Genomic DNA, 27,359 nt, shown 5'->3' with positions numbered 1-27,359 from the left:
TCTCCCTTCCTCTCTCTGAAACCAATGAAGACATATTTAAAAAAAAAAAAAAAAAATGGAAGTGGTGTTTAATTTCCACAATTGTGTGAACTTTCCGGTTTCCTTTCCGTTGCTGGTTTCTGACTCCGGCTGCGGTGGGAGAAGGCGTGTGGCGTGACCTCCGTCTTTCGACGTCCGTGGGACCTTCTGAGTCCTTGCGGCTCACGTGTGGCCTGTCCCGGGGAGCGGGCCCTGCGACCTGGGAGCGTGCGCTGCAGGGTGGCGGCCGTGTGTCCGTCGGCCGGTCCCGCCGTCTGCCTTGCCTTCCTGGCCCCCTGGCTCCTGTTCCCCCCGGTCCCCTGCCCAGGTGTCCGTCCGTCCGTGTGAGGGCAGAGCCGTGGGGCGGTCTGTTCCTCCCTCAGTTCCTCCACGTATTGCTCCACGCGCGTTTCGATGGTCTCCCGTTAGGTGCGGGAATGTGCGTGACTCGTCTCTTCTCGCTGCGCCGAGCCTTCCGCTGATCTGTAACCGCCGATCTTAGCTCGTCGCCATAGTTTTGCCTTTTCGAGGAAATCGTAGAGCTGGAATCATGCAGGACGCGGCCTTTTCAGATGGACTCCCACTCAGTGGAGCACGCAGGGCCCCTCCGTGTCTGTCCGGGACGGGACAGCCCGTGTCTTTGCAGCTGGCTTGGCTTTTTTTTTTTTTTTTAAGGGAGAGGGAGAGAGATGGAAACATCGATGAGGAGAGTCATCGATCGGCTGCCTCCCGCACACCCCCTCCTGGGGATCGAGCCCACAACCTGGGCATGTGCCCTGATGGGGCATCGAACCGCGATCGCCTGGGTCCTAGTCGATGCTCAGCCGCTGAGCCAGGCTGCTGAGCTGGTTTGACTTTTTAAACGTTGGACTCAGGTGCTCCCGAAGGTCACAATCAGCCCTGTGATTTCTAGGAGGAGGTCCTATCCCTGGGGGTGCAGAGCCCACCTCTCCTGCCTGAGGCCCGATGCAGGCCTGGCCCGGGAACAGGAGGAAGGGCTGGGCTACGGGGTCCCCGCAGGGCTACGGGGTCCCCGCAGGGCTCCAGGGTCCCCTCAGGGCTACGGGGTCCCCGCAGGGCTTCAGGGTCCCCTCAGGGCTACGGGGTCCCCGCAGGGCTATGGGCCGGGGGATGGGAGAGGGCCCTGGCAGCCGGCCTGGCGCGGTCACCCGCTCGCTCGGCGTCTGTTGGCAGCTGTCCCTGGACAAGGAGCTCATCGACTTCGGCAGCTACGTGGTAGGTGAGACCACATCCAGGGTCATCACCCTGACCAACACCGGGGGCTTGGGCACCGAGTTCAGGATCCAAGCGGCGTCCCAGTCCTGCGAGACGGACTTCACCCAGTTGGTCCCGGGAATGGTGAGTGTCCGGGGGCGGCTCATCGAGGGCCCCGGGGAGATGGACAGTGTTGCCGAGCAGCCTGTCTTCAGGGCCTGGACAGGGAGCAGGACGTCCCGGTCCGTCTGCGCAGAGACCCCGGGGTCTCGTCGCTGCGGGGACAGGGGCAGCAGGCCCGTCCCCTGCTGAGCATGTGATGACAAAGCCGTGCCAGGAGCTCCGGGCGCCCAGCCTCTCCCTGCTGCCTCCGAAGTCCCGGCGTGGCGCAGGCGGCAGAGGGGGCCCCTCCTTCCCAGAGGCTGTGCAGGGGCCGCCAGGCGGGCGCCGCGGGCAGCTCCTGGCACACCCCGCGCATCCCGGGAGCACTGGGGGAGCGGGCGGGTGAAAGACACTTTGCCTGTTTATTTACTTACTTGCTTCTTGTTAATTCTCACCTGAGGGGACTTTTTCCATTGCTTTTCAAAGAGCGTGTACAGGGGAGAGGGGGTGCTGGGGGGAGAGAGACATCAGTGTGAAAGAGACACATCCATTGGTTGCCCCCCACAACGCACTCCGACTGGGGATCGAGCCTGCGACCCAGGTACGTGCCCTTGGCCGGAATCGAACCCGAGGCCCTTCAAGGCCCAGGCCGATGCTCTAACCACCGAGCCAAACCAGCCAGGGCAAAACTTCGCCTTTTTAAAACACTCGTCCACATGAGTTGCACGTCCCTGCCGGAAGCATCGGGCTCCTGCCCGGGCGGGGTGCTCCTGCTGGGGTCTGTCTACCTGGACAGCAGCTCCGCCCGGGCAGTGCCCCGTGTCTGTCCCCCTGTGGCCCTTGTGTCCCACATGGCGGACACGATCGCTGTGTCGTAAGCACAGCAGAGAAGACGGGGTGGCAGTGACCTCCGGGCAAGAAGCAGAGGTGGGGCTGGGCCAGCCCCAGGCCTGTAGCCAGGCTGAAGCCAAGAGAGTGTGGAGCTGGAGCCAGGAGAGAAGCCTCGCACCCTGAGCTCAGGAGGGGCGGGGGAGCACCCGGTGGGCCCCGGGAGGAGCCCCTGGCCAGCTGCTGTGGTCTTGAGGCTGGGACAGGTAGAGCCGTCGGCTGGGGAGGGCCCTGCAGGAGCCAGCGGCCCCCACCCAGATCAGGCTGGACTCCCGCATGGCCTCCTGGAGACAGGGCCCCAGGGAGCTGAGTGAGGAAGGCAGGTGGAAGGTGCCAGCAAAGATGTCGGGTTCTCTCTCCAGAGCAGCGTCTTCATGTCCGACGACAGAGGCGCCTACGAGAAGGGCGTCTCCAGTGTGTCTGAGCATCAGATAGACGGCAACGACTCCTCTCTGGGGGATGTGCGCAGCCAGAAGGAGCCGGACGAGGTGCACACTGCAGGTGAGCTGGGCGGGCGGCTCAGACTGTGCCACCCAACGCGCAGCCACGGCCACGGCCACGGCCACGCCTGCCTCTGTGTGTTGTCTTTTGTGTGGAACGTCTGTGAGGGTTACTGCCTCCTTTCTACGGGCTCGCTTGTCTTTCCCGTGTTTACCCGTGCGAGTGTCTCCACGTCCTCAATACCTGGCCCTGTGGCAGAAAGTACTGGCTCCCAGTCTCTCTACTCTCTTCTGGTCTCTCTTCTCAAACCAACGTCCTGAATCTTAGTGTTTGCAAATCTCCCCATCACGTCTCAGGGTCTGTGACTTTCATGCCTTCATGGCACACTTCTCCTACCCCCAGATCATGACCATGTGGGCATGGCTTCCCGTTTGGGTTGCTGGTCCCCCTGGAGCTCCGTGTGTGGCGGGGGGCGCGGGCGGGCTCCTGTCTCCCACATGGATGGCCAGCTGCTCCTGCCACGTGCGCCAGGAAGACTTTCCTCTCCCCGTCGGGGAACTTGTCGTCTTTGTCGTGACTCAGCTTCTTATCTGTGCTGCCAATGAGCTGACAGGGCAGGCATGTTTCTGGACTCCTGCTCTGGTCAGCTGGTCCATTTGGAGCAAGTCCTGAAGCCACGTAGTGTAAGTCACCCAGCTTTGTGGGTTTTTTCCTAGCTATTTACTTTGGATAGTTTAGGTACCTTGTATAAATTGTAGAAATACTCCTTGATCCCTACAGACAAACCTAGTGTATGACAGTCATTGCATTGAATCTATAGATCAACTTGGGGAGAATCGATGTCTTAACAACATTGAGTCTTTCAATCCATAAACACAGTACATGTCCCCATTTAATTAGTCTCCTTTCATTTTTTTCAGTCCTGTTTTGTAGTTTATAGCAGCAAATTTCAACCGGTGTGCCGCAAGGGTTTTTAAAGCGTGCCACACCTGGCTATGAAGTCAGGGCACTGACCTCTCCTCCCTTAGGTTGCCAAATAAAAAAACCGGCAACAGCCAACAGAAAATAGCTGTCCAGTGTGAATGAACCAAAATTATACCAATTTTTGGTCAGATCAGCAAAAAAATATATATTTTGGGGGGGTGCCACAGAATTTTAGTAATTAGTTTATGTGCCATGAGGTGAAGAATGTCGAAAATCGCTGGTTCGTGGTATAAAGATCTTAAACATTTTTGGTCAGTTAATCCAGCGTAACAGTCTGACTTTTCCCAGATAATCTAATCCATTTACATTTATTGTAACTTGATATTTGCATGTGTTTCCACCATCTTATTTTGTGCTTTACACCGCTCCTTTTTTTTAAAATCTCATTTTCTGGTGTTTTAGCCTCTCTGCTTCTTTTCCTCTCTGCTAATCAGAAAGTCCCCTGGTCTTCAAAGTGGCCCTGGAACAGGAGCCACACCCTCTGCAGCCTTTGCTGGCAGCCTCGCCCCAGGAGGGGCCCTCACCCCGAGGGCCCGTCGCCAGGCAAACGTCTGGTGTGAACCCCAGGCTCAGGAGGAGACAGAGCCCGCTTAGGACATGGGAAAATATCACAAAAGAGTAAGGTCAGGTAGATTTGGAAAATCAACCAAATAAACCTTCTAGGAGAAAGAATATGGTGGGTTAAACTGTTGATTAGACTTTGCTGAAGAGAGAATCAGTGAACTAGAAGACAGACCCAGAGGAAACTTCTAAACGCAGACAGACAGACAGAAACACGAAAGAAATGGTACAAGCCCCGGAGGACAGCATAAGCTCAGACTTGCCTACTGGCTGGAGTCAGGGATGGGCAGGATTTAGAGAGACGCTTGCTGAGAATTTTCTAAAATGTTGAAGCACATTGAAGTCACATTCCGGATGTGAGTAGATACCCACCCTGTGGCTGAAAGACGGAGCAGATGCCTGGAGCAGACACACTGGACTCATAATGAAAGGAAACTTTCCAAACCAATAACAGGCCTGACTCCAGAATTTATGAAAGCTGACCGTGTCCCCAGCAGGTGGACCAACACGGCTCAGCCCAGGGACACCAAGAGATCCCCACTGCCACCTACGCAAAATGAAGCCACTGACCCCAAATTCACTGACCCCAGCCTGTCCCGGTGGTTACTCTGGAAGCAGACAAGGACTCACCCCCTCCCTCCCCTGCCCAGGTGACAGCTGCAGCCTCTGGGCAGGGTGACAAGTCCACCAAATCTCAGAAGCCCAGAGCTGGGGCCTGCTTCCCTGACAGCCTCAGCCCCAGACGTGGGCACACCCCTGGGGGTGATGATTTGGCCACACATGGTGTCCAGGGTGCTCATCCTAGGGCTGTCCATGGTGGCTCAGCTGGGGAGCCGGGCAGCTGGGCAGCTGGGCAGCTGGGCAGAGAATGACTTGGAAAGGAGGCTGGCCTTGGCCTTGTCTACCAAATCTTGCCTGTCCGCGTGCGAGGTCAATAGAAAGGCCTCAGACGAGAGGAAACAGCATCTGCTTTCAGGGGCCTTCCTGTAAATGGCCTGCTGGTTCTTGGGGCGCCCCCTGGACCCCAAGGGGCAGGTCAGGGTCCACAGCCCACGAGGGGGAAGAGGTGATTGGAACAGGCCAGTGGCATGCACATAGAACTAAGTGCCTGTGGGAAATTAGGCTATGAGATTTGGTTATAAAAGTCCTTGGAAGGTGATATGGTTTAAAATTTTAGCAGTCCCTCTGCTGCACTAGAAAATGGCAGGCATCAGGAGGGGCCCCTCCCCAGGCCCCGGACGGGCGCCCCTGCCCAGGCCACACCCCTGCAGCCTGTCCTCGCCCTGCGGGAGCCGCCCCCCCTCCCGGCCACACGCATTCCCCCCTTTACTCATCTGAACACAAACCCCCTTTGAGTCCATGTGCCCCCTCCTCCTGCTTTGAAGCAAACCCCAAAGGCTGGCTGGGGTGCTCCCCCATCTCCCCCCTCAGGCTGCTGCACCACCCTCCCCTCGCTGGGGCTTTGGGCAAATCCTCTCCTGCCCCAGCTTCCTGCTCCCAAGGGTGGTCCAGGGGGGGGAGGGAGGGAGATCTCCCTGACACCCAGCTTCCTGTGGCCCTGCGGGGACAGCAGGATGGGGGGAGGGGGTGACTGTCTCAGGGGGGTCCGGGCACGGCTGTCCCCTCCCTGCTGGGCTGTCCTCTCACCCGATGCTCTCCTTTTCCAGAATCAGACGAAATGACCACCATCCTGGCCATATTCCCCAATGAGGAGCAGTCGGAGATCTTGCTGGGAGAGGTCAGCAAGGCCCCCTTCCTCCAGCCACACCCGCCTGAGCTGCTGACCCCGACCCAGGGTGGCCGTTCCACTGGACCAGAGCCGGGCTCGACGTCTCTGGCCGCTGGGCTTGAAGCCTGTGGGCAGCTTGCCGTCGGAGCCTCCGTTTGGCCACAGGCCACCCTGTCCCAAGCTGGGGTCTGGCAGGACCAGGGCAGCAATGGCTGACTTCTGGGTGCAGGGCCTGCCGAGCCCCGGCGTCCTGTGTGAGCGTGTGCCAGGCCGGGGGGTCGTCGAGGAGAGCGGAGCACGGCTGGGGAGCGTGCGGGGTGGGGGTTCGACCTGCCCTTCCCCTGCTCCCCTCAGCCGGGATCCCGGGCAGTGAATCTTTACAGGGAAGGGCCAGGCTTGGGACCAGCGTCTCTGTGGCCAAGAGGACATCCCAGGGACATGGGTGCTGCCACCACACCCTCAGAGTGGCATGGCCCGTGGTGAGGACAGAGGGAGGTGCCCCGTGGAAGCGTGAAGCCTGACAGGCCCCGTGGCCTCGTCTCCCGTGCAGATCACAGAGGGTGAGATCGGCCCCTTCAGCTCCATCAAGGTGCCCATCGTCTTCTCCCCGGTCAGCCCAGGAGCCGTCCAGAGAAGGTTCAGGATCACGTTCAAGAATCCGCAGTGCCCGACAGTGAGTGTCCTGCGGTGCTTCGCCCACAGCCCCCCCTTCCCCAGCCCCCAGCCCCCTGAGACCCAGCTGCCGAAGGTTGCGTGGTGGGCCCGCCTCTCCCGGCGACGCGTGAGTCCGCGGCAAAAGCGTTTCTCAGCCGGCACGCCGTTCGTTTCAGCTGCGTGAGCGACGCGCAGCGGGCGTTACACCCTCCTGCCTTCTTCCTTTGAAAGTTCTTATGACAAAGAGGGCTCCCTCGGTGACACGCGGGGAAGTGCCTCGGAAGTCCAGAGCTCAGCCCGGGCAGCCCTGACCGCCCAGCTCCGCGTTAGCGCCGCCCTGCTGGTGGAGGTGCGTGTGGCTGAATCCGCACCTTGGAATCAGTTACATTTCAGAGTCATCGGCGTTGCTATTGACGTGCCAGTTTGGGTGCCGAGGCCCAACGTGGACCTGAAGATCTGCATGTACGACCGGCTCTACCAGGACACCATCCTCGTGCACACACGGTGAGCGCGGCCCAGCGCGTTCACGCGCTTGTTTCCCAAACACCGACTCGGGGCCGTGGCCGGGTCAGGCAGGAAGCCCCCGGGGAGGCCTCCGTAAGGCTCGGGACCAGGGCCCACGATTCCTGGGCGGATGGGGAAACAGCTCCCTCTCCAGCTGGGCAGCCACCGCCTTCCTTCCCGGAGCTGAGATCACTCCACCTGTGGGGTGAACAGAGACCTGGCTGTGTGACGAGGCGTCAGCGGGAAGGGGGGCAAGCCTCTTGGGAGGCGGGGGCCCCAGGGGTGCCCTGATGGGGGCACTGACACCGTGCAGCACAGAGTCTGCGGGGTGGGTTAGGGGCACCCCTGGCTCCTCTGGCTGGTCCTGAGTTGGGCGCAGGGGCAGAGCTTACAGGAGCAGCGGTCACCTACCGAGGTCTGACCATCCAGGGGCCCCTCGAACGTCCTGCCCAGCTTGTGCTGCAGGCGGGTGTGTGGGGCCAGCCTGTCTACAGCCTGAGCCTGGTGGAAGGAGGGCAGAAGCCAGTCAAGTAAAGGGTTCCCCTCCTACCTACACCCCTCCCCGCCCCTCCAGGCTCCTGCACCCAGCGCTGCCCAGCAGGGGTCTTCCCAGAAAACGCTCAGGTTTCTGAGAACTGACGCCCACGAGGGTGTTGTTCTCATTTATAAGAATGCTCACCAGACGTCGTTGCGGGAGAGCCAGCCCCTGAGAAGCAGGACTTGGGAGACCCTGGCTCTCACCGCGCGGGCAGGCGCCTGGTGTGGGCATGCACCCAGCGCCCTGGACCGCGGGCCCTGGGAACGAAGAGGCCCCGCCCGCGATCAACCGCCAGAGCCCCTGTCGGTGTCCCCCGCTTGCTGCAGGTCGAAAGCAGCCCTGCGCCTGAAGTTCGAGGTGTGCAAGGAGCTCAGGGGCCACATAGAGCTCCTGCCGGAGATGGGCTACATCCAGGCCCAGTCGTCCTACTCCGTGCAGCTCAAGTTCCTGCCGCGGTGAGAGCCGGGGACGGGCGGGGGGGGTTCCAGACCCGCTGAGCCGGAGGCTGGTGCCAGGCGTGGTCCAGCCCCACGTTCCCCGTGTTTCATGTGCTCCTTAGCTCTCACAGGTCTGTTTGTTTTATTTTATTTTATTATTTTTTATTTTTTTATTACCTTTTTTGTTATTTTATTTATTTATTTATTTTATATTTTATTTTATTTATTTTATTTTATTTCATTTTTTATTTTCGAGGTGGGGATTGGGGGAGACAGACAGACACCGATTTCTCGTTCCACTTACTGGTGCGTCATTGGCTGACTCTCGCACGGGCCCTGACCTGGGCTCAGACCTGCAGCCTGGGCAGGTCATGATGATGCTGTAACCAACTGAGCCACCCGGCCAGGCTCACTGCAGGATTTAGAAGCACTGCTCAGGCCCGGCCGGCGCGGCTCGGCGGTGGAGCATCGACCTAGGATCCAGGAGATTGTGGTTTGATTCCCGGTCAGGGCACAGGCCCCGGTTCCGGGTTCAACCCGCAGTCGGGGGCGTGCGGGAGGCAGCTGATCAAAGACTCATCACTGATCTTTCTCTCTCTCTCTCCCTCTCCCTTCCTCTCTCTGAGGTCAATAAAGCTATATATTCTCAGGCCGTCTCTTTCAGACACTCCCTCCCCAAAGACGCAGACAAGTACTTCGACACGGAAAGCAGAGTTCTGGATGCCCCCATGACGATCCGGGTGGCTGACCAGGTCTGGGGGGGCCTCCTGGGAATGCTGGTGCTCTTGGGGAGCAGGGGCACTCTGGGGGCTGGGCTCTGCGCCCCAGCAAGGCCCCTGGCGGGTGTCCAGTCTCCTGGCCTGCAAATTTGCCGCCTGCCCCTGCAGGGCGGAGGCGAAGGGAGGGGGCTGTGGATCGGAGGGGTTCTGAGCACTGTCCGGGGCCAGCAGCCTGTGCCCAGCACCCAGACCCAGTGCGCCCCGAACTCACAGACACGCCGCCTCCCACCCGTGCGCACACCTGTCCTCACACGCGGGCCGCAGTGCGCGTGCTGGGCGTGACCTCGGTGCGCGGCGCCCGTGTGCACGCGAGCGTGAGCTCTCCCGTGCCTCCCCCGGGACAGCTGCTTCCATGGCCTCGTGAGCCTGGGTGACGCGGTGGGTCCTTCGAGCGGAGGACCGTGTCTGAGGGGACCTGCCGTGGGCCCCAGGGATGCGCCTCCCTTCCTTATTTTTGGAAATGTTTGCAAACACTGACGGCACGCGACAAGCAGCGCGTCGCCCTTCGCACGCAGGTCAAGCCGGTGGAGTTCACCGTCCACGCCATCGTCACCACCTCCGACCTGGAGCTCAGCCCCTCGGAGGTGGATTTCGGCTACTGCACCATCTACGAGGCCATCAGGACCTCAGTCAGCGTCTGCAACCTCTCCCTCCTGCCCCAGGAGTTCGGGTTCGTGGGGCTCCCAAAGGTGCCTCGCGTGGGCAGGGAAGGGCACGGGGGCGGTGGGGCTGAGTTGGGGAGCTCTGGGCACCGGTCAGGGTGGCTGCTGACCCAGGGTCCGGGCGCCTCACCCCTCCCGCACCCCATGCTCACCCCCTGGCTCTGCCTGGCTCTGACTGTCCCCGCCGCCCCAGCGCCGCCTCGGCCGTCCTTTCCCCGTTCCTTCCTCTCTCTCCTCCTCTCGCCCGCCGCACCCGAGACTCCGGGCGCCTCTGCCCTCCCTTCCTGCCGGCACTCTGGCCTGCCTGGCCCTGCGTGGCAGCCAAGACAAAGCCTCCACCTGGCTGCCCGTCACCCTCCTGGAGCTGCTCCCCCGCAGACCCCGCCACCCACTCACAACACACACGTGCTCACATGCACACAGACACACAGACACACTCATATACACACGTGCACTCAAATCCACACACATTACACATAAACACACTCATATACACAAACACACATGCACACGCACTCACACGCAGACGCACATACATATAGACAGACACACAGACATCACACAGACATACAAGCTTACACACAGACTCTCACATAAGCACGCTCATATACACACGTGTGCTCACATGCACACAGACACACTCATATACACATGTGCACTCAGATCCACACACATTACATATAAACACACTCATATACACAAACACACATGCACTCACGCAGACGCACATACATATAGACACATACGAGCTTACACACAGACTCTCACATAAGCACGCTCATATACACACGTGTGCTCACACGCATACAGACGTGCTCACACGCTAACACACACACCAGCCTGCACACCACACCCGGCCGCGCCTCAGCCGCACGTGTGCCCACGCAGTCCCGGCGACACGCCCCTGCTGACCGCCGCGTTTTCTCTTTGGCGCGGGTGGCTCCCCGCGTGCAGTTTGTGGACATCCAGCCCAACGACGGGTTTGGGACGATCCTGCCGCTGGAGACCGTGGACCTGGACCTGATCTTCCAGCCCACCAAGGCCAAGGAGTACAGCTTCGAGCTCGTCTGCAAGTCGGAGATCAACCGGTGAGCGGGCGGGGAGGCGAGGGGCTGCTGCCCAGCCGGAGCGGCCGGCTGACCGCGGGCCGGGCCCAGGCCGGCTGCAGGCCCCTCGGACCCGGCACAGATGCTGGGCCCAGGGGCTGTGCAGGTGGGGCCAGGTCAACCCTGCGAGTGAGAGGACGTCCTTCGGGGCTGTGACCGGCCGCCCCTCGTCGCGTGCCTGTCAGGGACAGCTCGCCTGCCGCCTTCAGACCTGTCGTCTGTTTAGCTGAAATCAAACCCTCCCTCTCCCTGAATGTCTCAGGCGCTGGCGTGTTAACCGCCCGCCGTCCGTGGAGGTCGGATGGCCGCCGAGTTTTCTTTTCCCCTGGTGCCCAGGGGCCTGTCTCTTCTCTTTTAAGATCCAGCAATTGTGTAAGAGCACATTTCGGTGTTGGTGGCTCTGGACTGATTTTCCCAGGCGCACAGTGTGTTTCAAATATTTTTTTATTTCGGGAACATTTCCCTGAATTTTTGGTGCCTTCCTCTGGGGCCTCCTTTGTTTCTCCCCTTCGCACCTTCTCTCAGGCGCTTTCCATCACTTCTTTACGTCTTAGGTGTTTCGCCTTTACCTTCAATTTCTCTCTCTCTTTTTTTTTTAATATGTTTTTATTGATTCCAGAGAGAGGAAGGGAGAGAGAGAGGGAGAGAAACATCAATGATGAGAGTCATTGATCGGCTGCCTCCTGCACGCTCCCGACTGGGGATCGAGCCCGCAACCCGGGCCTGTGCCCTGATCGGGAGTCAAACAGCGACCTCCTGGATCCCAGGTCGATGCTCAACCGCTGAGCCACGCCCGGCCGGGCTGGACAGGTCATTGTTACCGACAAGTGTGATGAGGCAGGTCAGCGGCATCCTCTGAGCACGAAATACTGTGTGCAGCCAGGATGAAACCCCCGCAGACAGTGCTGTGGAAACAGGAGCTTGGAGGAAACACGGAGCATAAACTTCCAGTGGTTGAAGCACCAAGGGCAGGATTATCTTGCGGTGGTGCACAGATCCCTGTGCTTATCCCTAACGGGCAATTTATCAGTTTTACTTTCCTTAAATGTCAGTAAGTATATAACAAAATAAGCCAGAAATGACCTCCTTAGCAACCGTTTGACTTTGTGATTAAAACTTTAACTGTCCACTTAAATTGTGCACGGAGCCCTGGCCGGGTCGCTCGGTTGGGTACAGTGTCATCCGGATGCTCCGAGGCTGTGGGCTCGATGCCGGGTCCGGGCGCATACAGGCGTCAACGTTGCCATGAAGCCTCACTAAGTGGAACAAATCCATGTTTCTACCTCCCCGTGATCACAGAAATACACCGGACTTTCAAAATGCCTTAAAATTAATTAACGGGGTGGTGAGCAAAACCTGTGACAACTGCCGTCAGCGTCCTAGGCACCCCTGTGTGTGAGTCACCCCCCGCCGGGGGTCTGCCCCGTCCCCACTCAGAGGCCACCTGGCCAGGCCCCAGAGGGACCCGGCGCCCTGCAGCCAGGTGCCCCCGGCTGAACCTGCCCACCCTGGTCACCTCCAGGTGCTTCAAGATGACATGCCGGGCCGTGGGAGTCCACCCGCCCCTGGAGCTGTCCCACTACCAGGTCAAGTTTGCGGCCACGTCTTTGTATGACACGTCCGTGGCCACCCTGTACGTCATCAACTCCCACCTGAGCATGAACTCGCTGACCCACTCTGTGCCCCGCATCGGCTCGGAGGACACCTGCCCCGTGGGGCCCACCTCCTTCGAGTTCCTGCTGCCCCCAGACTCGCCCATCACCATCTCACCCTCCGTAGGGACTGTGTTGCCAGGGAAGGTGAGTGTGGGCTGGCATCACAGCCTAGCCCTGCCCACCCTGACCACAGCAGATGTGGGGCTCAGCTCTGCACCCCGTGAGACCCAGGAAGGTCAGGGCCCTCTGTGGCCAGTGAGCTCGGCCAGGGAAGAGGCCTGGCCCAGCCGGAGGCAGGGGCTCCACCCACTGTCCCCACAGGCACCTGGCTGGGCTCGGGCAGTTACACCTGCAGGAGGTGTGCAGCCCTGGGACCTCAGAGCAGGTGGGCACAGAGGCCGGTCACCAGGAGCGCAGGGTGTGTGTCTGTCTGCTGGACTGGTCCAGGGTTTCCCCCCACTCTGCTTTTCCCCGATAGAGCAGAAAGATGCCACCCCCAGGTCATCACAGCCTCTCTGAGCTTAATTCCTGACCTTCAAAAGTTAGGGGGACAGCCCCTGTGAGGCCTGTTGAGAGGACTCAGTGAGCGGGGCACACAAAGGTGCTGGGGGATGAGGGACCCCACCGTGTCTCAATAAGTGGGATTATTTAAAAGGCATTTCATGCCGGCCGGTGTGGCTCAGTGGTTGAGCATTGACCTAGGATCAGGAGATCGGGGTTCAATTCCCGGTCGGGGCACATGCCCGGGTTGCGGGCTCGATCCCCAGTCGGGGGCGTGCAGGAGGCAGCTGATCAATGACTCTCATCAATGATGTTTCTCTCTCTCTCTCCCCCCCTTCCTATCTCTGAAATCAATAAAGACATATATTTTTTTAAATAAAATAAAATAAAACACATTTCATTAAATTCAGCAAATGCTGAAGTGATGGTCTCCAGAGGGGGTGTCACGGCTGCACTTCTGCATCCCTCCCCCTCTCTCCTTCCCCAGCCCTGTCTCCCCCTCTCTTCCCCTCTCCCCATCTCTCTCTCCCTCTCCATCCCCCACATGCACCCCACGCCCCACCGGAGCCCTTCTGCTGTGCTGGTCATGAGGCAGGTCAGGGTGCAGGAACGTATCCCCAGATCTCAAAGGCTGAAAACGAAGCGTCCTTCCTCGCTCGTGCCTCGTGGGTAGTGGGCCGGGTCCCTGCCCACCCAGGCCTCCATCCCGGGGCCCCCACCCACACGGGCAGAGCGGGCTTAGGAATCATGCTCAGCAGCCCCCACCAACTCCCAGGAGAGTGGTCAGGGAGACCTTCCCGGAAAGGGCAACGCTAGACGGAAACCCCCAAGAGGAGACGGAGACCCACACCAGGAGTGTCAGCAGGACCCCGGGGGGATCCAAGGGAGCTGGGGGCAGTGGGTGCGGAGGCAGGAGGCAGGCGGGTCGGGGCCAGCTCTGCCCTCGGGCCCTCTCCCCACAGAGATGCCTGGTGCAGGTGGCCTTCCGGCCTGTGCTGCCTCTGGAGCAGATCCGCCAGCAAGCCTTCCAGGCCCAAACTAAAGATGGGGAGGTCAAGCCGGTGAGTGGGGACACTGAGAGGAGGGCGTGGGGGGCCGGGGAGGGGCTGCGGGCTTCCTGCACAGAGGCTCCGAACAATCACCCCTCCCCTCCCCTCGAAGCCCTGGGCCCAGGCGCCCCTGCCAGGAGCGCTGGGTACACGCTTGTTTCAAGAGGTTACAACTTTTTCTCGGGGGACCCCTCCCTCCTCCCTAGAAAGCACCCCAAGAGGGTGGACCCCCAGAGGGTGGTCTCGGAGCAGGTGGGGCTCCCCCTTCACGAGTCTGACTACAGGGAGAGCAGGTGACCAGCAGAGGAGCCGGGAGTCCACCAGTGCAGCCCCTGAGCTGCGAGGGGAGGGGCCCTGACCCGGCCTGAGAGCGTGAACTTGAGAGAAAGGACGCGTCCCACCGGGGTAGACCCGTGAGGGTCAGGCTGCCCACAGACCTGCAGAGGCCGCTGCAGGTGGACGCCTGCCCAAGGGACCCACAGTGCTGCCGGGGACACGGAGGGACCACCGCGTGCTTCCCAGCGTTCTCGGGTTTTATCTTGAGCACACTCGCTCAGACCCCCTTCTGGCCGACTCTGTGTCCTCTCTGTGCCTCAGTTTCCCTGTTGATGAAAGTAGACAGTGGAGTTGGCGCACAGGCCCACAGGGTCTCTGCGCTGGGGCCCCTCCCCCTGGACCCTCTCACTGGCCTTGGTTGCTCCAGCCCCTGCCGCCAGCGTTCCTGAGGGAGCCCTGTGGGGTTCGGGTCCCCATTCCCTACACGCCCATGGCCCCGGGTTCAAGCACCAGGCAGCCTTGAACTGTGAGGCAGCCCCACAGCCGGCCTCTTCCCTCACAGGCCCGCAGGGAACCGGCCACCCCAAGGAGGGACCCACGGAGACTGTCCCTGTCCCTGCTGCGGCTGCACAGCCGAGAGCGACACTACCGGTCCTCCACCTCCCACGCCCCTCGTCAGCAGAAGCAGGAGCTGAAGATCAGGTGGGCGTGAGAGAAGGCCACCCCCCACTTCCCTCCAGGCCCCATAAGACTCCTCCCCTTGGAGGTCTGGGAGTGGGCTGACTTCAGGTACAGCTGCATCCAGGCGCTGCCTGGGGGCCCCTCAGGCTCTCCCTTCCTGGGCCTGTGCCCACCCCATGCCCCTGGGGCTGGTGTCCCTGTGAACAGTCTCGCTCCCCGGGCTGCAGAAGATGCTTCTGCCTGAACCCCACATTCCCAGCTCAGCAACCCCACCCCACCCCAGTACAAAAAGAGCCCCCGAGAGCTCATATGGCATTGACTCACCTGCCGGCCCTGGACCTTTGCCTGTGGCTCCAGGAACATGGCTTTGGTTAGGTGCCTGACCGGGACCCTGGGGTGGGGGGAGGCCCCTGGAGAACAGGTGTGGCCTTGTGGACCCGTCCATGGAGGGTGGGGCTGGGCCTTGGGGCTGCTGAGGGGCCGAGTGGGGGCACAGGCGCAGGTGCCATTGTCTGGCTCTGTTCCAGTTCTGAGGAGTACCAGGTTGCCCAGGCCGCCCTGACCAGGTCTTTCCAGGGGAAATTTGACAAGTTTGTGGTCCCCTGTGTTATCGCCAGTGGTGACATCGAAGACAGGAAGGGGACAGAACCCCTGAGCTTCAGGTGCAGTCCTCTGGCCCGGGCAAGGCGTGGTTGGCCAAAAAGTCACTGCCCCTCTTCTACCAACCCAGCCCCAGGTCCCGAGGGTGAGGGCACGGTGGCCGGGGTGGGAGGGGCCAGGGCTAGGGGTCAGGCTGGGGGGACAGGGGCGTAGTGCCATCAGCATGCCCTGCTGCCCCCAGTCCCCACAACACCCTGTACCTGGAGCTGTGGTGTCCCACGGTGGCGCCGTCCATCGTAGTGACGTCTGACAAAGGCAAGACCATCTCCAACTTCGGTGACGTCGCTGTAGGTGAGTCCTGATTGGGCTCAGCCCCCCACACACACCCACACACACAGGAGCCCAGACCCCCAGTAACCACCTGGGCCCCCATGCCCACTCAGGCCTGGGGCTGTGACCGGAGTCCCCAATCCGTTTCAGGACACAGAGGCATAAAGAAGGTCTCCATCCAGAACATCTCCTCGGAGGACCTGTCTGTATCTTTGTCCACTCCCAGCACAGGCGGGGGGGTGCAGGGGTGGGAGAGGGGCCAGGGGAGGGGCTGTGGCCGGCCCTCTCCGCCTCTCCTTGACACTGGGCCCTCAGGTGGACTTCTCTGTGCTGAACCCCAACGGCCCCTTTGTCCTGCTGAACCCCATCAGCAAGCTGCCTGCTGGAGAGACCCAGGTTCTGGTGCTGTCTTTCTCTCCCCACGAGAGCACCCTGGTGAGTCCCAGGCCCACCTTGCGCCCCCTCTCCACACGGCATGCCCACCCGCAGCCCACCCACCCTGTGCTCAGGCCTGCTGCTGACCCGCTAGGCCCTGGCACCAGCCAGTCCTCCTGGGCCCGGCCGTCCCTGGAAAGCCGACTGGGGCGAGTAGGGCGGTCAGAGCAGCCTTGGCCCCAGCACAGCTGCCCCAGCGGCTCCGCAGATGGAGCTCCCACGTGCACCTGAGAGGCGTCTGCTCCCTTCCGAGAGACGTGATATCTGTAGGCCCAGGAAACGCTGGACATCATCACCAAGAGAGGCACACTCTCCCTGACCCTCCTGGGCACCGGCGTGGCATCCATGATCACCTGCTCCATCGCGGGGGACGTCCTCAACATGGGCTACGTGATTGCCAGAGAGTCTGTCTCCTCCAGCTTCAAGGTGCCTGCCCTGGCCTTCTGGGTGGGGTGCCGCCCTAGAGCAGGCCTGCCTTGGTCAGGGACGGTGGAGGTGCAAGCCTCCCCTGCCCCAGAGCAGCCGCCTCCACTGTCCTCTCCAAGGGGAAGGCTGAGAAGGCCCATCCCTGCACCCTTCAGCTGCCCTGGGCCCCCAGGGCTCCTGGTCCTCCTGCCTCAGGCCCATCTGGGGGGGGAGGAGCTCGGCATAGGGACCTCTCCGTCGGGGGCGGGGGGCAGGTAAGAACTGGGTGAGGACCTGCCTTCAGCTGAAAGGCAGGAGGCTGGCCGCAGAGGAGGCTCTGGAGGACTGAGGCCACCAGGAGCTGCCCCCCTTGAGGGAGCAGAGCCCACCAGACTGGGCAGCAGCCCGGGCCGCGATGGGCAGTCCGTTGACCAGCAGGTCCCTGCAGCTGCAGAACAAGTCCACGCTGCCCATCAAGTTCTCCATGCGGCTGGACAGCCTCTCCAGCACCAAGCGCGACCACCAGCAGCTGCCACAGTTCCTGGTCTCCCGGGACCAGAGGGCAGAAGTCGTGGGTGAGCTGGCAGGCGGGGTGGGGGCTGGGGGAAGGAGGGGCTGGCGGAGAGGTCTGGTGAGAGAAGGGCCAAGGGGCTGCCACGCCACGCCCCACCCGTAGGCACCCAGAACCTCAACGGCCAGAGCGTGTTCAGTGTGGTCCCGGTGGAGGGCGTCCTGGACCCCGGTGCGGCCCAGGACTTCACCGTGACCTTCAGCCCCGACCACGAGAGCCTGTACTTCTCCGACCGGCTGCAGGTCCTGCTCTTCGAGAAGGTGCCCCTGCCCTGCACGCGCCCGGCCTCGCCCCTCCTCCCTTGCACGTGTCTGAGCCCCTGACCTGCCCCCGCTGCCCCCCTTGGGAGTCCCAGTGTGGGTCACAGAATGAGGCTGCTGTGCCCCCTGCCCCAGAGAGTCTCCCAGCAGATCCTCCTGAAGGGCGCGGCCCGGGAGCACATGATGTTCATCGAGGGCGGAGACCCCCTGGACGTGCCGGTGGAGTCCCTGACAATGATCCCCGCCAGCGACCCGGAGCACAGGGAGGGTGAGCCCTCTGAGGGGTGGGCTGCAGTCTGAGGACCCCTCCCGCCCCTGCCAAGAGGGGCCTTGCTAGATGGAGGAAGGCTGCCTCCATTAGGACCAGCTCCCCCTCTGTCCCTAACCCCCTCGGCGGCTGCGCACACCCCCCTCCAGCCCCCAACCAGACCCTCCATCGCCAGAAGCTGAGGAGCTGAAGCCCATTCTGGTGACCCTGGACTACGTTCAGCTGGACACTGACACTCCGGCCCCACCTGCCACCCGGGAGCTGCAGGTGGGCTGCATCCGCACCACCCAGCTGTCCCCAAAGAAGGTGACCACAGCACTGCCCCGGCCCACCCAGCACCTCTGCAGCCACCCCTGCCCGGGCAGCCCCAGCCCACATGGCCTCGCCCTTGATAGGTGCAGGTGGACAGCCTGCTGGTCCAGGCTGAGAGGGCGGGTGGAGCTGGGCACCTGGTCCCGGTGCCCCTGCCTCCCGGTGCTGGGAGCCGTGCCTGGCCCCGGTCGCCAGCGGCTCTGATGCCTGCAGACAGTCGAGTTCAGCCTGGACAGCATCACATTCCTGCAGCACAAGGGCTTCACCATAGAGCCCTCCAAGGGGTCTGTGGAGCGCGGCCAGACCAAGACCATCAGCATCTCCTGGGTGCCGCCCACCGACTTTGATGTAGGTGCTTTGGACCGTGTTCGGGGAGCCCTGCGAAAGCCAAAGGCTGGGCAGGATGACGCCCTGCCCCACCCAGGGAGGGGGCTGTTGGGGGACCCTGGGCAGGTGTGGCGGGCAGTGCAACAGCAATACAACACGTCTGCCTGGGGTCCGGTCAGTTAGCTGAGTGTCCCCCTCCTCCCTCCCCCTTCTCATTCCAGCCCGACCACCCACTCATGGTGTCAGCCCTGCTGCAGCTCAGGGGGGACGTGAAGGAGACCTACAAGGTCTTCTTTGTGGCCCAGGTGCTGACTGTCCCCTGAAGTCACGGGAGTCTCTCTGCGGAGCCCCCTAGACCCTCCTGCCCACCCTCCCGGTCTGTGGGCCAGCCCAAACCCCCCATAGGCCTGGGACCTGGGCATCCCCTGCTGGGCAGATTCGACTGGGCAGCCCTCCCATAACCACACGGCCGGGGCACCCAGCCCCACAGCACAGCTGCTTCCTACAGCCCTGGACCTAGTGAGCCCAGGAGCCCAGGGCTGCCCCTCCCTGCAGCCCACACTCAGAACCAGCAGCTGGACCAGCCCTGCCCACAACCCGCTCCTACCCGAGCCCCTCGGCCCCCAGCCCCACCGGCACCTGCCCAGTGGGGGGAAGATCTGTCAATAAACCCCCCGTGTGCCCCTGGTGTAGGTGTGTAATGTGCGCGACCAGAGACTCGGGAGCCCAGAGCGAGAGGTGGGGACAGAGCCCCGGGGAGGCAGCCCCCTGCCCCACCACGGACACATCCGCCCATAAAACATCTGCCCCCCTTGGTTTGCATCAGGGGTTAGAGCATCAGCCGGCCGGCTGAAGGGTCCTGGGTTCGATTCCAGCCAAGGGCAGGTGCCTCGGTTACAGGCTCCATCCCTGGCCCGTCAGGGCGCCTGCGGGAGGCTCCCAGTCCATGCGGCTCTCACATCACGTCTCTCCCCTTCCAGTCCCCGAAAAGCCATGAAAAACACCCTCATCCTCGAGTGGGGTTGAAAGTAACAATGGGCTTGGCCTGGGAGAGCGGAGGGCCTCCTGGGGGGGGTGCCCGGAGCCCTGGGGGGCACGGGCCCAGGCCCAGAGGGGCAGCAGGAGGGGGCAGGTGGCAGGACGGCCCGGCTCTGCGCAGGCTGCCCTGGGGTGGGCGGGGGAGCCCCAGCCCCGCACTCTCGGGGAGCCTGTCGCCTCGCACGCCACGCGCAGCCGGGAGTGCGCCCCTGCTCCCGGGCCTGGCACCGCCGCGTGTGCCCCGCCGCCGCCTCCGTCCTGTCGCCACCCTGCCGGCCGCGACCTCCCAGCCCATCGGCGGAGGGCCCTGCACCGGGCGAGGGCGAGGCCGCCCCCAAGCCCCAGGCCGAGGGTCAGAGCCGAGGAGGGGCCTGCCGGGTGGAGGGGCTCGCGTGGGCCGCACCTTAGGGCTGGGAGCCCGGGGCGTGGCCAGGGGACAGGGCCTGGGTCGCGCGGCGCCCGTGGCTGGGGGACCTCTGCAGACGCGGCTGTCACCAGGCAGAGCCCGGGGGCGGGGCCTGCGGGGGCGGGGGCCTTGAGGGGCGTGGCCTGAGCGTCTAGGGGCGGGGCGGGGCCTGCGTGTCTCGGGGCGGGGCCTGAGCGTCTGGGGACGGGGCCTGTGCGTCCTGGGGGCCTGCGCGTCTGGGGGCGTGGCCTGAGCGTCTAGGGGCGGGGCTGCGGGGGGGCCTGTGCGTCTTGGGGCGGGGCTTGCGCGGGGCGTGGCCTGGGCGTCTAGGGGCGGGGCGGGGCTGCGCGGGGCGGGGCCTCCTTATAGCGGCCCGGGGGCCCGCGCGCCGGGTGGGTGCGCGCCCAGTATGCTGGCGGCGGCGTCGGGCGCCCTTGGGCTCCTGCAGCTGCTGCTGCCGCTCCTGCCGCTGCCTCAGGTGGGTCGCTGGGCGCTGGCGCGGGTTCCGCGGGGCGGGCCTGCGTTCGGCCCGAGCTCACCCCTGTCCCCGCAGGTGACGCTGGGCTCCTCGGACAGCGGCTGCGACCCCCAGGACCAGTACGTTGGGGGGTAGGGGGTGGGGGTGAGGGGGAGGAGGGACGGGGCGGGCCCCGCCCTCGGCGGGGCGGGGCGGGGCGGGCGGGCGGACCGAGCCCGGCCTACTCCAGGTGCCGCCGTCCCGCAGGTGCCCGCCCCAGGCCCGCTGGAGCAGCCTGTGGCACGTGGGGTAAGTGGAGGCCGGGCGCGCAGCCCGGTGCGACGGTTCCCCCGGGGCCGAGCCCAGCAGGTCCCCACGCCGCCTGGCTACGCCGCTGCCTGGTCGCCAGCACGGTCCCCTCCCGGGCGCCCGGCCCTCCGCCTGCTGGAAGGCTGACCCCAGGCGCCTGCGCCCCCCACCTGGGCGCTCCCTGTGGGCCCTGCCCCGGGCCCGCAGCTCTGGGCAGCCTCCTCCTTGCAGCCTGCTTGCCCACCTCCTTCCTCTCTGCCCAGGGAGTCCCCGCGAGCATGGTCATTGGTCTGGGCACAGGAGTGTGCAGTCGGCCCGGGACAGTGTGTCCTGGGAGTGCGCCCAAGGCCACTTGTGGCCAGCCCGGAGAGACAGCCAGGGCCAGCTCCTCAGGCCCAGCCCTGGCCGGGAAGGAGGCGTCTTGCCTGGAGATATCCCCCGGTTTTGTTTTATCTTGTCCCTTTTCCTGTCTCGGTGGTGGGGCCGTCCGGGGAGCAGGTGCCTCGTGGCCGTGGGTCCGTCCAGCGGTAGGGTCTTGCTCCTCCGTGCCCAGGCTCATCCTGCTGGCTGTCCTGCTGCTGCTGCTGTGCGGGGTCACCGCCAGCTGTGTCCGGTTCTGCTGCCTGCGGAAGCGGGCGCACGCCCAGCGGCACCTGCCACCAGCACCCCAGCCTTGTGACCTGACCCTCTTCCCTGTGGACAGTGACAGCCCCGCGCACAGCACTGTGACCTGTGAGTGCCTGCGCACCTCGCCCGGTGGCCCACCCGCCCACGGGAGGGGGGCGGGCGGGGGCCAGACCCGTCCCACGAGTGCATTCTGCTTCCCTGCAGCCTACAGCTCCGTACAGCACCCGCTGGGCATGCGGCTGCCCCTGCCCTTCGGGGAGCTGGACCTCGACTCCATGACGCCTCCCGCCTACAGCCTAGTCTACACCCTCGAGCTGCCTCCTTCCTATGATGAGGCTGTCAGGATGGCCAAACCAGGACAGGAAGAGCCGCCCCCTCAGTAGGCTAGCCCCCCCCCGGGCGTCAGGCCTAGAGACCCCTCCAAGGCCTGGGAGCTGAGCCTCCAAGCCCAACACCACCGGCTGTCGCCCTGGTGTCCCTCAGAGGGAGTGGGAAAGTTCTCCCGAGCTCGTGATGCCACCGGCCACCTCGTGCTCACAGGAGACCCCCGGCCCACCCTCACCATCCTTCCCCCGGGAAGGCCAGACGTCCAGCACATTGCTGCAGCCCTGGCCTCGTTGCTATGCAACGCCAGGCAGACACACACACAGGTCGCTGCACCCAGCCGCAGCCCCTGGCCCCGCCCCAGCAGGAAGCCCCCACTCTAAGCCTGCACAGCTTTTTGGAAGGAATAAAATTTGTATCTAAGTGGCCTCCGCCTGTGGGAAAGGCTCTGCTTCGGGAGGGGCTCTCGGGCAGCTGCCCCCAGTGCAGCCAGACAGGGTGAGTGCTCGGGCCTGCCTGTGTCCAGCCTCACCTTCGGGCTGTGGTCATGGGCAGTATCAGGTATCACAGCAGGAGTGCCAGGCCGTGTGCCGTGAGTGACTCTGGGAAACCCTCTCCCTCTTCCAGACCCACATCTCTGCCAGGCTGGGGACAGTGAAGCACACACGAGTCTGGCAGGAGCGTTTATTGGCTACATTGCTGGGGTGGGGGTGGGGTGGGGTGGGGTGAGGTTGGGGTTGGTGGGCAGCAGTGGTGGGCAGTGGTGGCAGCGGCTCCTTGGCTGGGCAGGCCTCCCACGGCCGAAGCAGCTGCTCCTACTGGACCAGCTTGAAGGACTCTCCGGTCATCATGGCCACGAACTCTGGGAGCAGAGGGACAGGTCAGTGGCCTGGCCTGGCCTGGCTGTGGGCCCCCCTGGCCTGTCCTCTGCTCACCCTCGTAGTCGATGGTCCCATCTCCATCCTTGTCGGCCTCCTTCATCATCTGCTCGGCCTCCACCTCGTTGAGGGGCTCACCGGCATTCATGAGCACGTACCTGCCGGACCCCCACCCCCGCACTGAGTGGCAGCCCCCAGGGCACCGGCCCTCGCCCACCCCGCCAGCCCTGCCCTACTTGAGCGTGTCCCAGTCGATGTAGCCCTTGCCCTCCTTGTCGAAGACTTGGAAAGCGGCCCTGAGCTCGCCCTCCTGGTTCTGGGCCTTCTCCCAGTAAATCCCCATCAGGGCCAGGAAGCTGTCGCAGTTGAAGAAGCCTTTGTCTGAGGGGAGCCAGGCGCAGGATGGGGTTCAGGCGCCGGGGCAGGGCGCAGCCCCCCACTCCCACAGCCCACCCCCAGCCCCCACACGGCCTCACTGTCTCGGTCCACGTCCTTGGCCATGGAAGCCAGCTCGCCCTTGGTGGGGTTGATGCCCAGCAGGCTCATGAGCCGCTCCAGCTCGCCCGTCTTCACCTCCCCGTTGCCTTCCTCGTCAAACATCTCAAAGACCCCCTTGTACTCCTTGACCTGCTCGGCTGTCAGGCGCTCCGTCTGTGGTGGGGACACGAGGACATGTTGGCCAGCTTCACAGGGGCCCTCTGTCCCTGGTCCAGGAGAGGTTCAAGGCCTCAGAACTCATGGCACAAGACACCCTTCAGAGGGTGTGGTTTAAAAAGGAGGCCCCCAGCCCAGAACCAGCTCCCAGACAAGGGGGAACAAGGGGTGGGTCTTGAGGGGTGAGCATGACTCCGCCGGGCAGGGGAAGGGCACTCGAGGCGGGGCCAGGCATGGGGTGCCAGGCACACAGGAGCCAGGGCATGGGTCAGCCACATGGAGCAGTAGGGGCTGCAGGGCAGGGGGCCCACAGCAGTGGACACAGGTGAGACCAGGTGAAAGGACACCCTGGACCAACATGGGGAGGAGCCTGACCCAGGCCAGGGTGAAGGCTCCAGAGCAAGGGGCTTCCAGGTCTGCACATAGACAGGGCTTCAGGGACAGCCTGCTCTGGAGTCCCAGGGGGCTGGCCCAGCACCTGGCCATGTGTGCCTGCCACCACATGGCAGCTTTCAGGAAGGGCTGCTGGGCCCTGGCCCCCCACTCTGCCTTCTGTCAAGCCTCGCTGTACTTCTTCCTCGGGTTCCCAGAGAGACCCTCACGGCTTCAGGCCCCAGTCATCCCTGTGCCCGGAGGCCCTGCCTGCCGGTCCTCTCTGCCCCAGGCACTGTTCCCAGCCCCGCTCCACCACCCAGCAGCCTGCGAGGGCTCTGCCGGGTGCAGCCTTACCATGTCTGCGGCGGGCTGAGAGGACACTGCACGGGGTCACTAGAGCTGCTGTGGGCAGAGCGCAAGGGGCAGAGGTGGCAGCCGCGTTTTAGCTGGGCCTGGCTGTCTGGGGTCCCTGGGGTCCAGATTATGAGAGCCTTTTATGGCCAGGAGATCCTGCTGGCCCTATTTCGGGACAGACTTGGCCCTTCCCCACACAGCCCCTTCCTGGCTCTCCTTGGCCTGGGGATCCCCTCACCCTGGAGCCCCCTCAGGCCCTGGGTCCCAGCCAAGGCCCCCACCCCAGCCTCAACCATCCCAGGGCCTCAGCAAGAATAGACACCTCAGGCTGAAGGCAGGAGAGGGACTGTTCCCTCTTCACCATGTCACCCTCCCCGCATCTGTGGTGGGACCCTCACAGCGGCTGTCATCACTTATTTGTGAGGGTTCTTGTTGGGTGTTCACCCTGGTCAGGTGTGCCCTTCACGTCCGTGTGGGCCCAGTGCCTGGCCGGTGCCAGCACCTTGCAGATGCTCTAAAGACAGGTGAGGGGACAACGCTTCTCCCACCCCGGTGAGTGCAGCAGGGGCTGGGGGTCCACTGTTCCAAGAGGAGATAGCTTCACATGGCTGGGGGTAAGAGGGCAGGACAAACAGGACCAGAGGGCCGGACTGGCCACCAGGAGGCCAGGCCAGGTTTCCTCTGGGCAGTCGGGGGCTATTCTGGGGTTTCTCAGGGAAACCTGACCTCCCTTCCAGGCAGAATAGCAAAGCTGGCTCCCGAGGGAGCTGGGTGCCAGGCTGTTTACTTACAAGATGCCACAGCTGCGCACACACCTGCATACATGAGCTCAGCCCTCAGACACGGGCACCCACCCCACCCGGGCTCCCAATGCCTCAGCCCAGGTCTCCTGCTCCCCCTGGCACTGACCACAAGACCTGCTAATGGGTCTCCTCCAGTTCCTGACCCCATAGATACTCACAGACAGCCTCCCCACCCTGTGTGTGGTCACCCACACCACACACACACACACACACACCTGCCCCAGTTTGTGGCTGCCTGATGAACCTGAAGTGAGCCATGCCCTGTCTTCCCAACCCCCACCCTTCCCTCGCTGGCTTCAGCCTCCAGCTTCCCACTGCGGCCCAGGCCAGCTGCTGAGGCCGCAAAATTTGTGCTGACAGGGACCCGATGGCTCCAGCAGGCACCAGGTCATCAGGCGGCCAGAGCTGGGGGAGAATCCTGCTCTGGGTCCTCTCCCTTCTGATGGTGAGAGGACATTCCCACCTGACTCCCTTGAGCATCCCGAACTACAGGAATCGGAAGTGAAACACCATTTCAGTGAGTCCAAACCACGGTATGTGGAGCGGACGGCAGAGAGAATGGCAGCCTGATGGGTGGGGAGGCCTGAGGGCCTGAGGAGAGAGTGGGGGTGGCTTCACATCACCATCACCGTAGCTAGGCTCCGGCGCCCAGATGTTTGCTCGGACACTAGTCTAGATCTTGCTGCGTGCGAAGGTTTACTTTTCATCTATTTATTGATTCCAGTGGTGAAATTTGCGTAAAACATTACTCGGAGAAGGGAAGGAACATTGAATATCAATTACACATCACAATCTTTTTTTTTCTTTTTAGAGTGAGAGGAAGGGAGAGGGAGAGAAACATCGATGTGAGAGAGAAACATCCATTGGCTGCCTCCCGCGTGCCGCCTACTGGGCCTCAAGCCCACGACCCTGGCATGTGCCCTGACGGGGAATCGAACCAGCAACCTTTTGGTGCACAGGACAATGCCCAGCCAACTGAGCCACACCAGCCAGGGCCAAATTCTTTATTATTATTATTTGTGATAGAAATTGCACATAAAGTTTACCATCCTAGCCAGTTCTGCATACACAGCTCAACGATATTAAGCACATTCAGGTTGTTGTGCAGCAGTCACCTTCATCTCCAGAACTTTCCACCTTCCGAAGTGAAACTGTCCCCGTTAAACACTCACCCCCGCCCCCGCCCGGCCCCTGCACCACCATCTACTCTGTCGCTATGGATCTGAGTCCTCCAGGGACCTCCTGTGAGTGGAATCGTGCAGGATTTGTCCTGAGTCTGGCTTATTTCATGGTGCATGTCCTCCAGGTCCACCTACGAGGCAGGGGTCAGAGTTTCCTTCTGTTTAAGGCTGGGTAATAATTCCACCGTATGCCATATTAGGGTTCTCCAAAGAAAGACAACCAATTACATATCGATCTTATTATTCTAGGGAACTGGCTCACGGGACTGGGGAGGCCCAGAAGTTCCAGGACCTGCGGGCTGTGAGCAGGAGACCTAGAGCAGCAGGTGACCCAGAGCAGCAGGAGACTCAGAGCAGCAGGTGACCCACAGCAGGAGGTGACCCTGAGCAGCAGGTGACCCAAAGCAGCAGGAGACCCAGAGCAGCAGGTGACCCAGAGCAGGAGGTGACCCAGAGCAGCAGGTGACCCAAAGCAGGAGGTGACCCAGAGCAGCAGGTGACCCAGAGCAGGAGGTGACCCAGAGCAGCAGGTGACCCTGAGCAGCAGGTGACCCAGAGCAGCAGGTGGTGGGGGCCTGGGCGCCAGGCGCGAAGATGTCCCAAGGCAGCAGAGGACGACGCCCCAGTGCCGGCCGGGAGCAGGTGGGCCCTTCCTGTGCCTTGTGTCCCACTCGGGCTCCAGAGCTGGTCAGTGTGCTCCGCGCTTCACCTGGCCCCACCCCTTCACCTGGCCCCGCCCCACCCCTTCACCTGGCCCCGCCCCGTCGGCCGGCCTCGCCCCCGATCCGCTGGACTCCGCCCCTCTAGGCCCCGCCCCGCCCCCCGGCCCCGCCCCGTCACTCAACCTTAGCCCGGAAGCGGCGCGCCCGGCGGCCACTCCACGCGTCCGCACCAGGTGGCGCTCGTGGGCCGCGCGGAGCCGGGCAGGGGCGGGGCGGGGCGCGGCAGTTCCGGGTGCGCGGCGTCCGGGGCCGGCCGGGGTGGGGGCTGGGCGCGGTCTCCGTCCCGGTCGCCCTCCCGGGCCGCGTCCGGCTTCTCGTGTCCGTACCCTGCCCGGCAGCCTCCCTGCGGCTCCCACGACGGCGAGGACGAAAGCAGGGGCGACCGCCCTCTCGCCGCAGGGGGCGGGCGCCGACTGCGCCTGCGCGGAGCCTCCCCGGCGCCGACCGCGGGACGTCCCGGGGGGTGGACCCGCCCCGCCCCGCCCGGCCCGCGGCTGACCCAGCGCCCCGCGCCGTTCCCCCAGCGCCCCCCTGCCCCCCTATCCCCCTGTCCCCCGCGCCTCCCTGCCCCCCGCTCCTTTCTGCCCCGCGCCTCCCTGTCCCCCTGTCCCCCTGCCCCCCGCGCCTCCCTGCCCCGCGCCCCCCTGCCCCCCTGTCCCCCTGCCCCCCTGTCCCCCTGCCTCCCTGTCCCCCTGCCTCCCTGTCCCCCTGTCCCCCTGTCCCCCTGCCCCCCGCGCCTCCCTGCCCCGCGCCTCCCTGCCCCCCTGTCCCCCTGCCTCCCTGTCCCCCTGCCCCGCGCCCCCTTGTCCCCGTCCCCCTGCCTCCCTGTCCCCCTACCTCCCTGCCTCCCTGCCCCCCTGCCCCGCGCCCCCTTGTCCCCGTCCCCCTTGTCCCCGTCCCCCTGCCCCCCTGCTCCCCGCGCCTCCCTGCCCCCCTGCCCCCC

At 63.4% G+C, this 27,359-nt stretch overlaps 3 protein-coding genes across 5 annotated transcripts in view; 2 read left to right on the top strand and 1 right to left on the bottom strand.

Moving 5' to 3' along the window:
* The window catches only part of CFAP74 (cilia and flagella associated protein 74), a 42,585-nt gene extending 23,608 nt beyond the window's left edge, over positions 1-18,977 (top strand). Inside the window, exons 18-40 of the mRNA XM_081144331.1 lie at positions 1,213-1,377; positions 2,586-2,724; positions 5,877-5,947; positions 6,489-6,611; positions 6,975-7,096; positions 7,961-8,089; positions 8,736-8,823; positions 9,366-9,539; positions 10,467-10,600; positions 12,141-12,417; positions 13,737-13,835; positions 14,662-14,801; positions 15,308-15,442; positions 15,622-15,731; positions 15,861-15,916; positions 16,026-16,145; positions 16,416-16,571; positions 16,999-17,125; positions 17,227-17,381; positions 17,517-17,649; positions 17,825-17,955; positions 18,175-18,309; positions 18,510-18,977. Of these exons, the coding sequence (XP_081000457.1) occupies positions 1,213-1,377; positions 2,586-2,724; positions 5,877-5,947; positions 6,489-6,611; positions 6,975-7,096; positions 7,961-8,089; positions 8,736-8,823; positions 9,366-9,539; positions 10,467-10,600; positions 12,141-12,417; positions 13,737-13,835; positions 14,662-14,801; positions 15,308-15,442; positions 15,622-15,731; positions 15,861-15,916; positions 16,026-16,145; positions 16,416-16,571; positions 16,999-17,125; positions 17,227-17,381; positions 17,517-17,649; positions 17,825-17,955; positions 18,175-18,309; positions 18,510-18,611 (3,021 nt within the window). The 3' untranslated portion in view covers positions 18,612-18,977. The remainder of the gene's footprint in view (positions 1-1,212; positions 1,378-2,585; positions 2,725-5,876; positions 5,948-6,488; positions 6,612-6,974; positions 7,097-7,960; positions 8,090-8,735; positions 8,824-9,365; positions 9,540-10,466; positions 10,601-12,140; positions 12,418-13,736; positions 13,836-14,661; positions 14,802-15,307; positions 15,443-15,621; positions 15,732-15,860; positions 15,917-16,025; positions 16,146-16,415; positions 16,572-16,998; positions 17,126-17,226; positions 17,382-17,516; positions 17,650-17,824; positions 17,956-18,174; positions 18,310-18,509) is intronic.
* Positions 18,978-20,077: 1,100 nt separating this feature from the next.
* TMEM52 (transmembrane protein 52) lies at positions 20,078-21,884 on the top strand. Of its 3 annotated transcripts, none has more exons than XM_081146283.1 (5): positions 20,078-20,210; positions 20,286-20,329; positions 20,457-20,498; positions 21,052-21,230; positions 21,330-21,884. In XM_081146283.1, exons 1-5 carry the CDS (start codon positions 20,142-20,144, stop codon positions 21,506-21,508), a joined length of 513 nt encoding a protein of 170 aa, XP_081002409.1. In that variant the 5' UTR covers positions 20,078-20,141; the 3' UTR covers positions 21,509-21,884. The 3 variants fall into 3 exon arrangements, with proteins under 3 accessions (XP_081002409.1, XP_081002408.1, XP_081002410.1); XM_081146282.1 differs by having other exon boundaries at positions 20,440-20,498; positions 20,997-21,230; positions 21,330-21,877; XM_081146284.1 differs by lacking the exon at positions 20,457-20,498 and having other exon boundaries at positions 21,330-21,877.
* Positions 21,885-22,122: 238 nt separating this feature from the next.
* CALML6 (calmodulin like 6) lies at positions 22,123-26,821 on the bottom strand. The gene is made up of 5 exons (XM_081144358.1): positions 26,743-26,821; positions 22,804-22,978; positions 22,564-22,708; positions 22,385-22,485; positions 22,123-22,311 (listed from the first exon to the last, which is right to left on the bottom strand). The coding sequence occupies exons 2-5, from the start codon at positions 22,925-22,927 to the stop codon at positions 22,265-22,267; spliced, it is 417 nt and encodes a 138-aa protein (XP_081000484.1). The 5' UTR covers positions 22,928-22,978; positions 26,743-26,821; the 3' UTR covers positions 22,123-22,264.
* Between the last annotated feature and the right edge of the window lie 538 nt (positions 26,822-27,359).

Source organism: Miniopterus schreibersii (genome assembly GCF_964146895.1).
Source record: "Miniopterus schreibersii genome assembly, chromosome: 8".
NCBI lineage: Eukaryota > Metazoa > Chordata > Mammalia > Chiroptera > Miniopteridae > Miniopterus > Miniopterus schreibersii.
Note: the sequence above shows the minus strand (reverse complement) of the source record. Positions and strands in the feature narration are given on the sequence as shown.

Excerpts from the sequence above, each read along its gene's own strand:
- TMEM52 (XM_081146282.1), top strand. The coding sequence starts at position 20,142 with ATGCTGGCGGCGGCGTCGGGCGCCCTTGGGCTCCTGCAGCTGCTGCTG. Across the intron at positions 20,330-20,439 it reads GGCTGCGACCCCCAGGACCA|GTGCCGCCGTCCCGCAGGTG; the intron begins GTACGTTGGGGG and ends GGCCTACTCCAG. Across the intron at positions 21,231-21,329 it reads CGCGCACAGCACTGTGACCT|CCTACAGCTCCGTACAGCAC; the intron begins GTGAGTGCCTGC and ends GCTTCCCTGCAG.
- CALML6 (XM_081144358.1), bottom strand. The coding sequence starts at position 22,927 with ATGTTTGACGAGGAAGGCAACGGGGAGGTGAAGACGGGCGAGCTGGAG. Across the intron at positions 22,709-22,803 it reads CAAGGACGTGGACCGAGACA|ACAAAGGCTTCTTCAACTGC; the intron begins GTGAGGCCGTGT and ends GGCTCCCCTCAG. Across the intron at positions 22,486-22,563 it reads ATCGACTGGGACACGCTCAA|GTACGTGCTCATGAATGCCG; the intron begins GTAGGGCAGGGC and ends GGGGTCCGGCAG.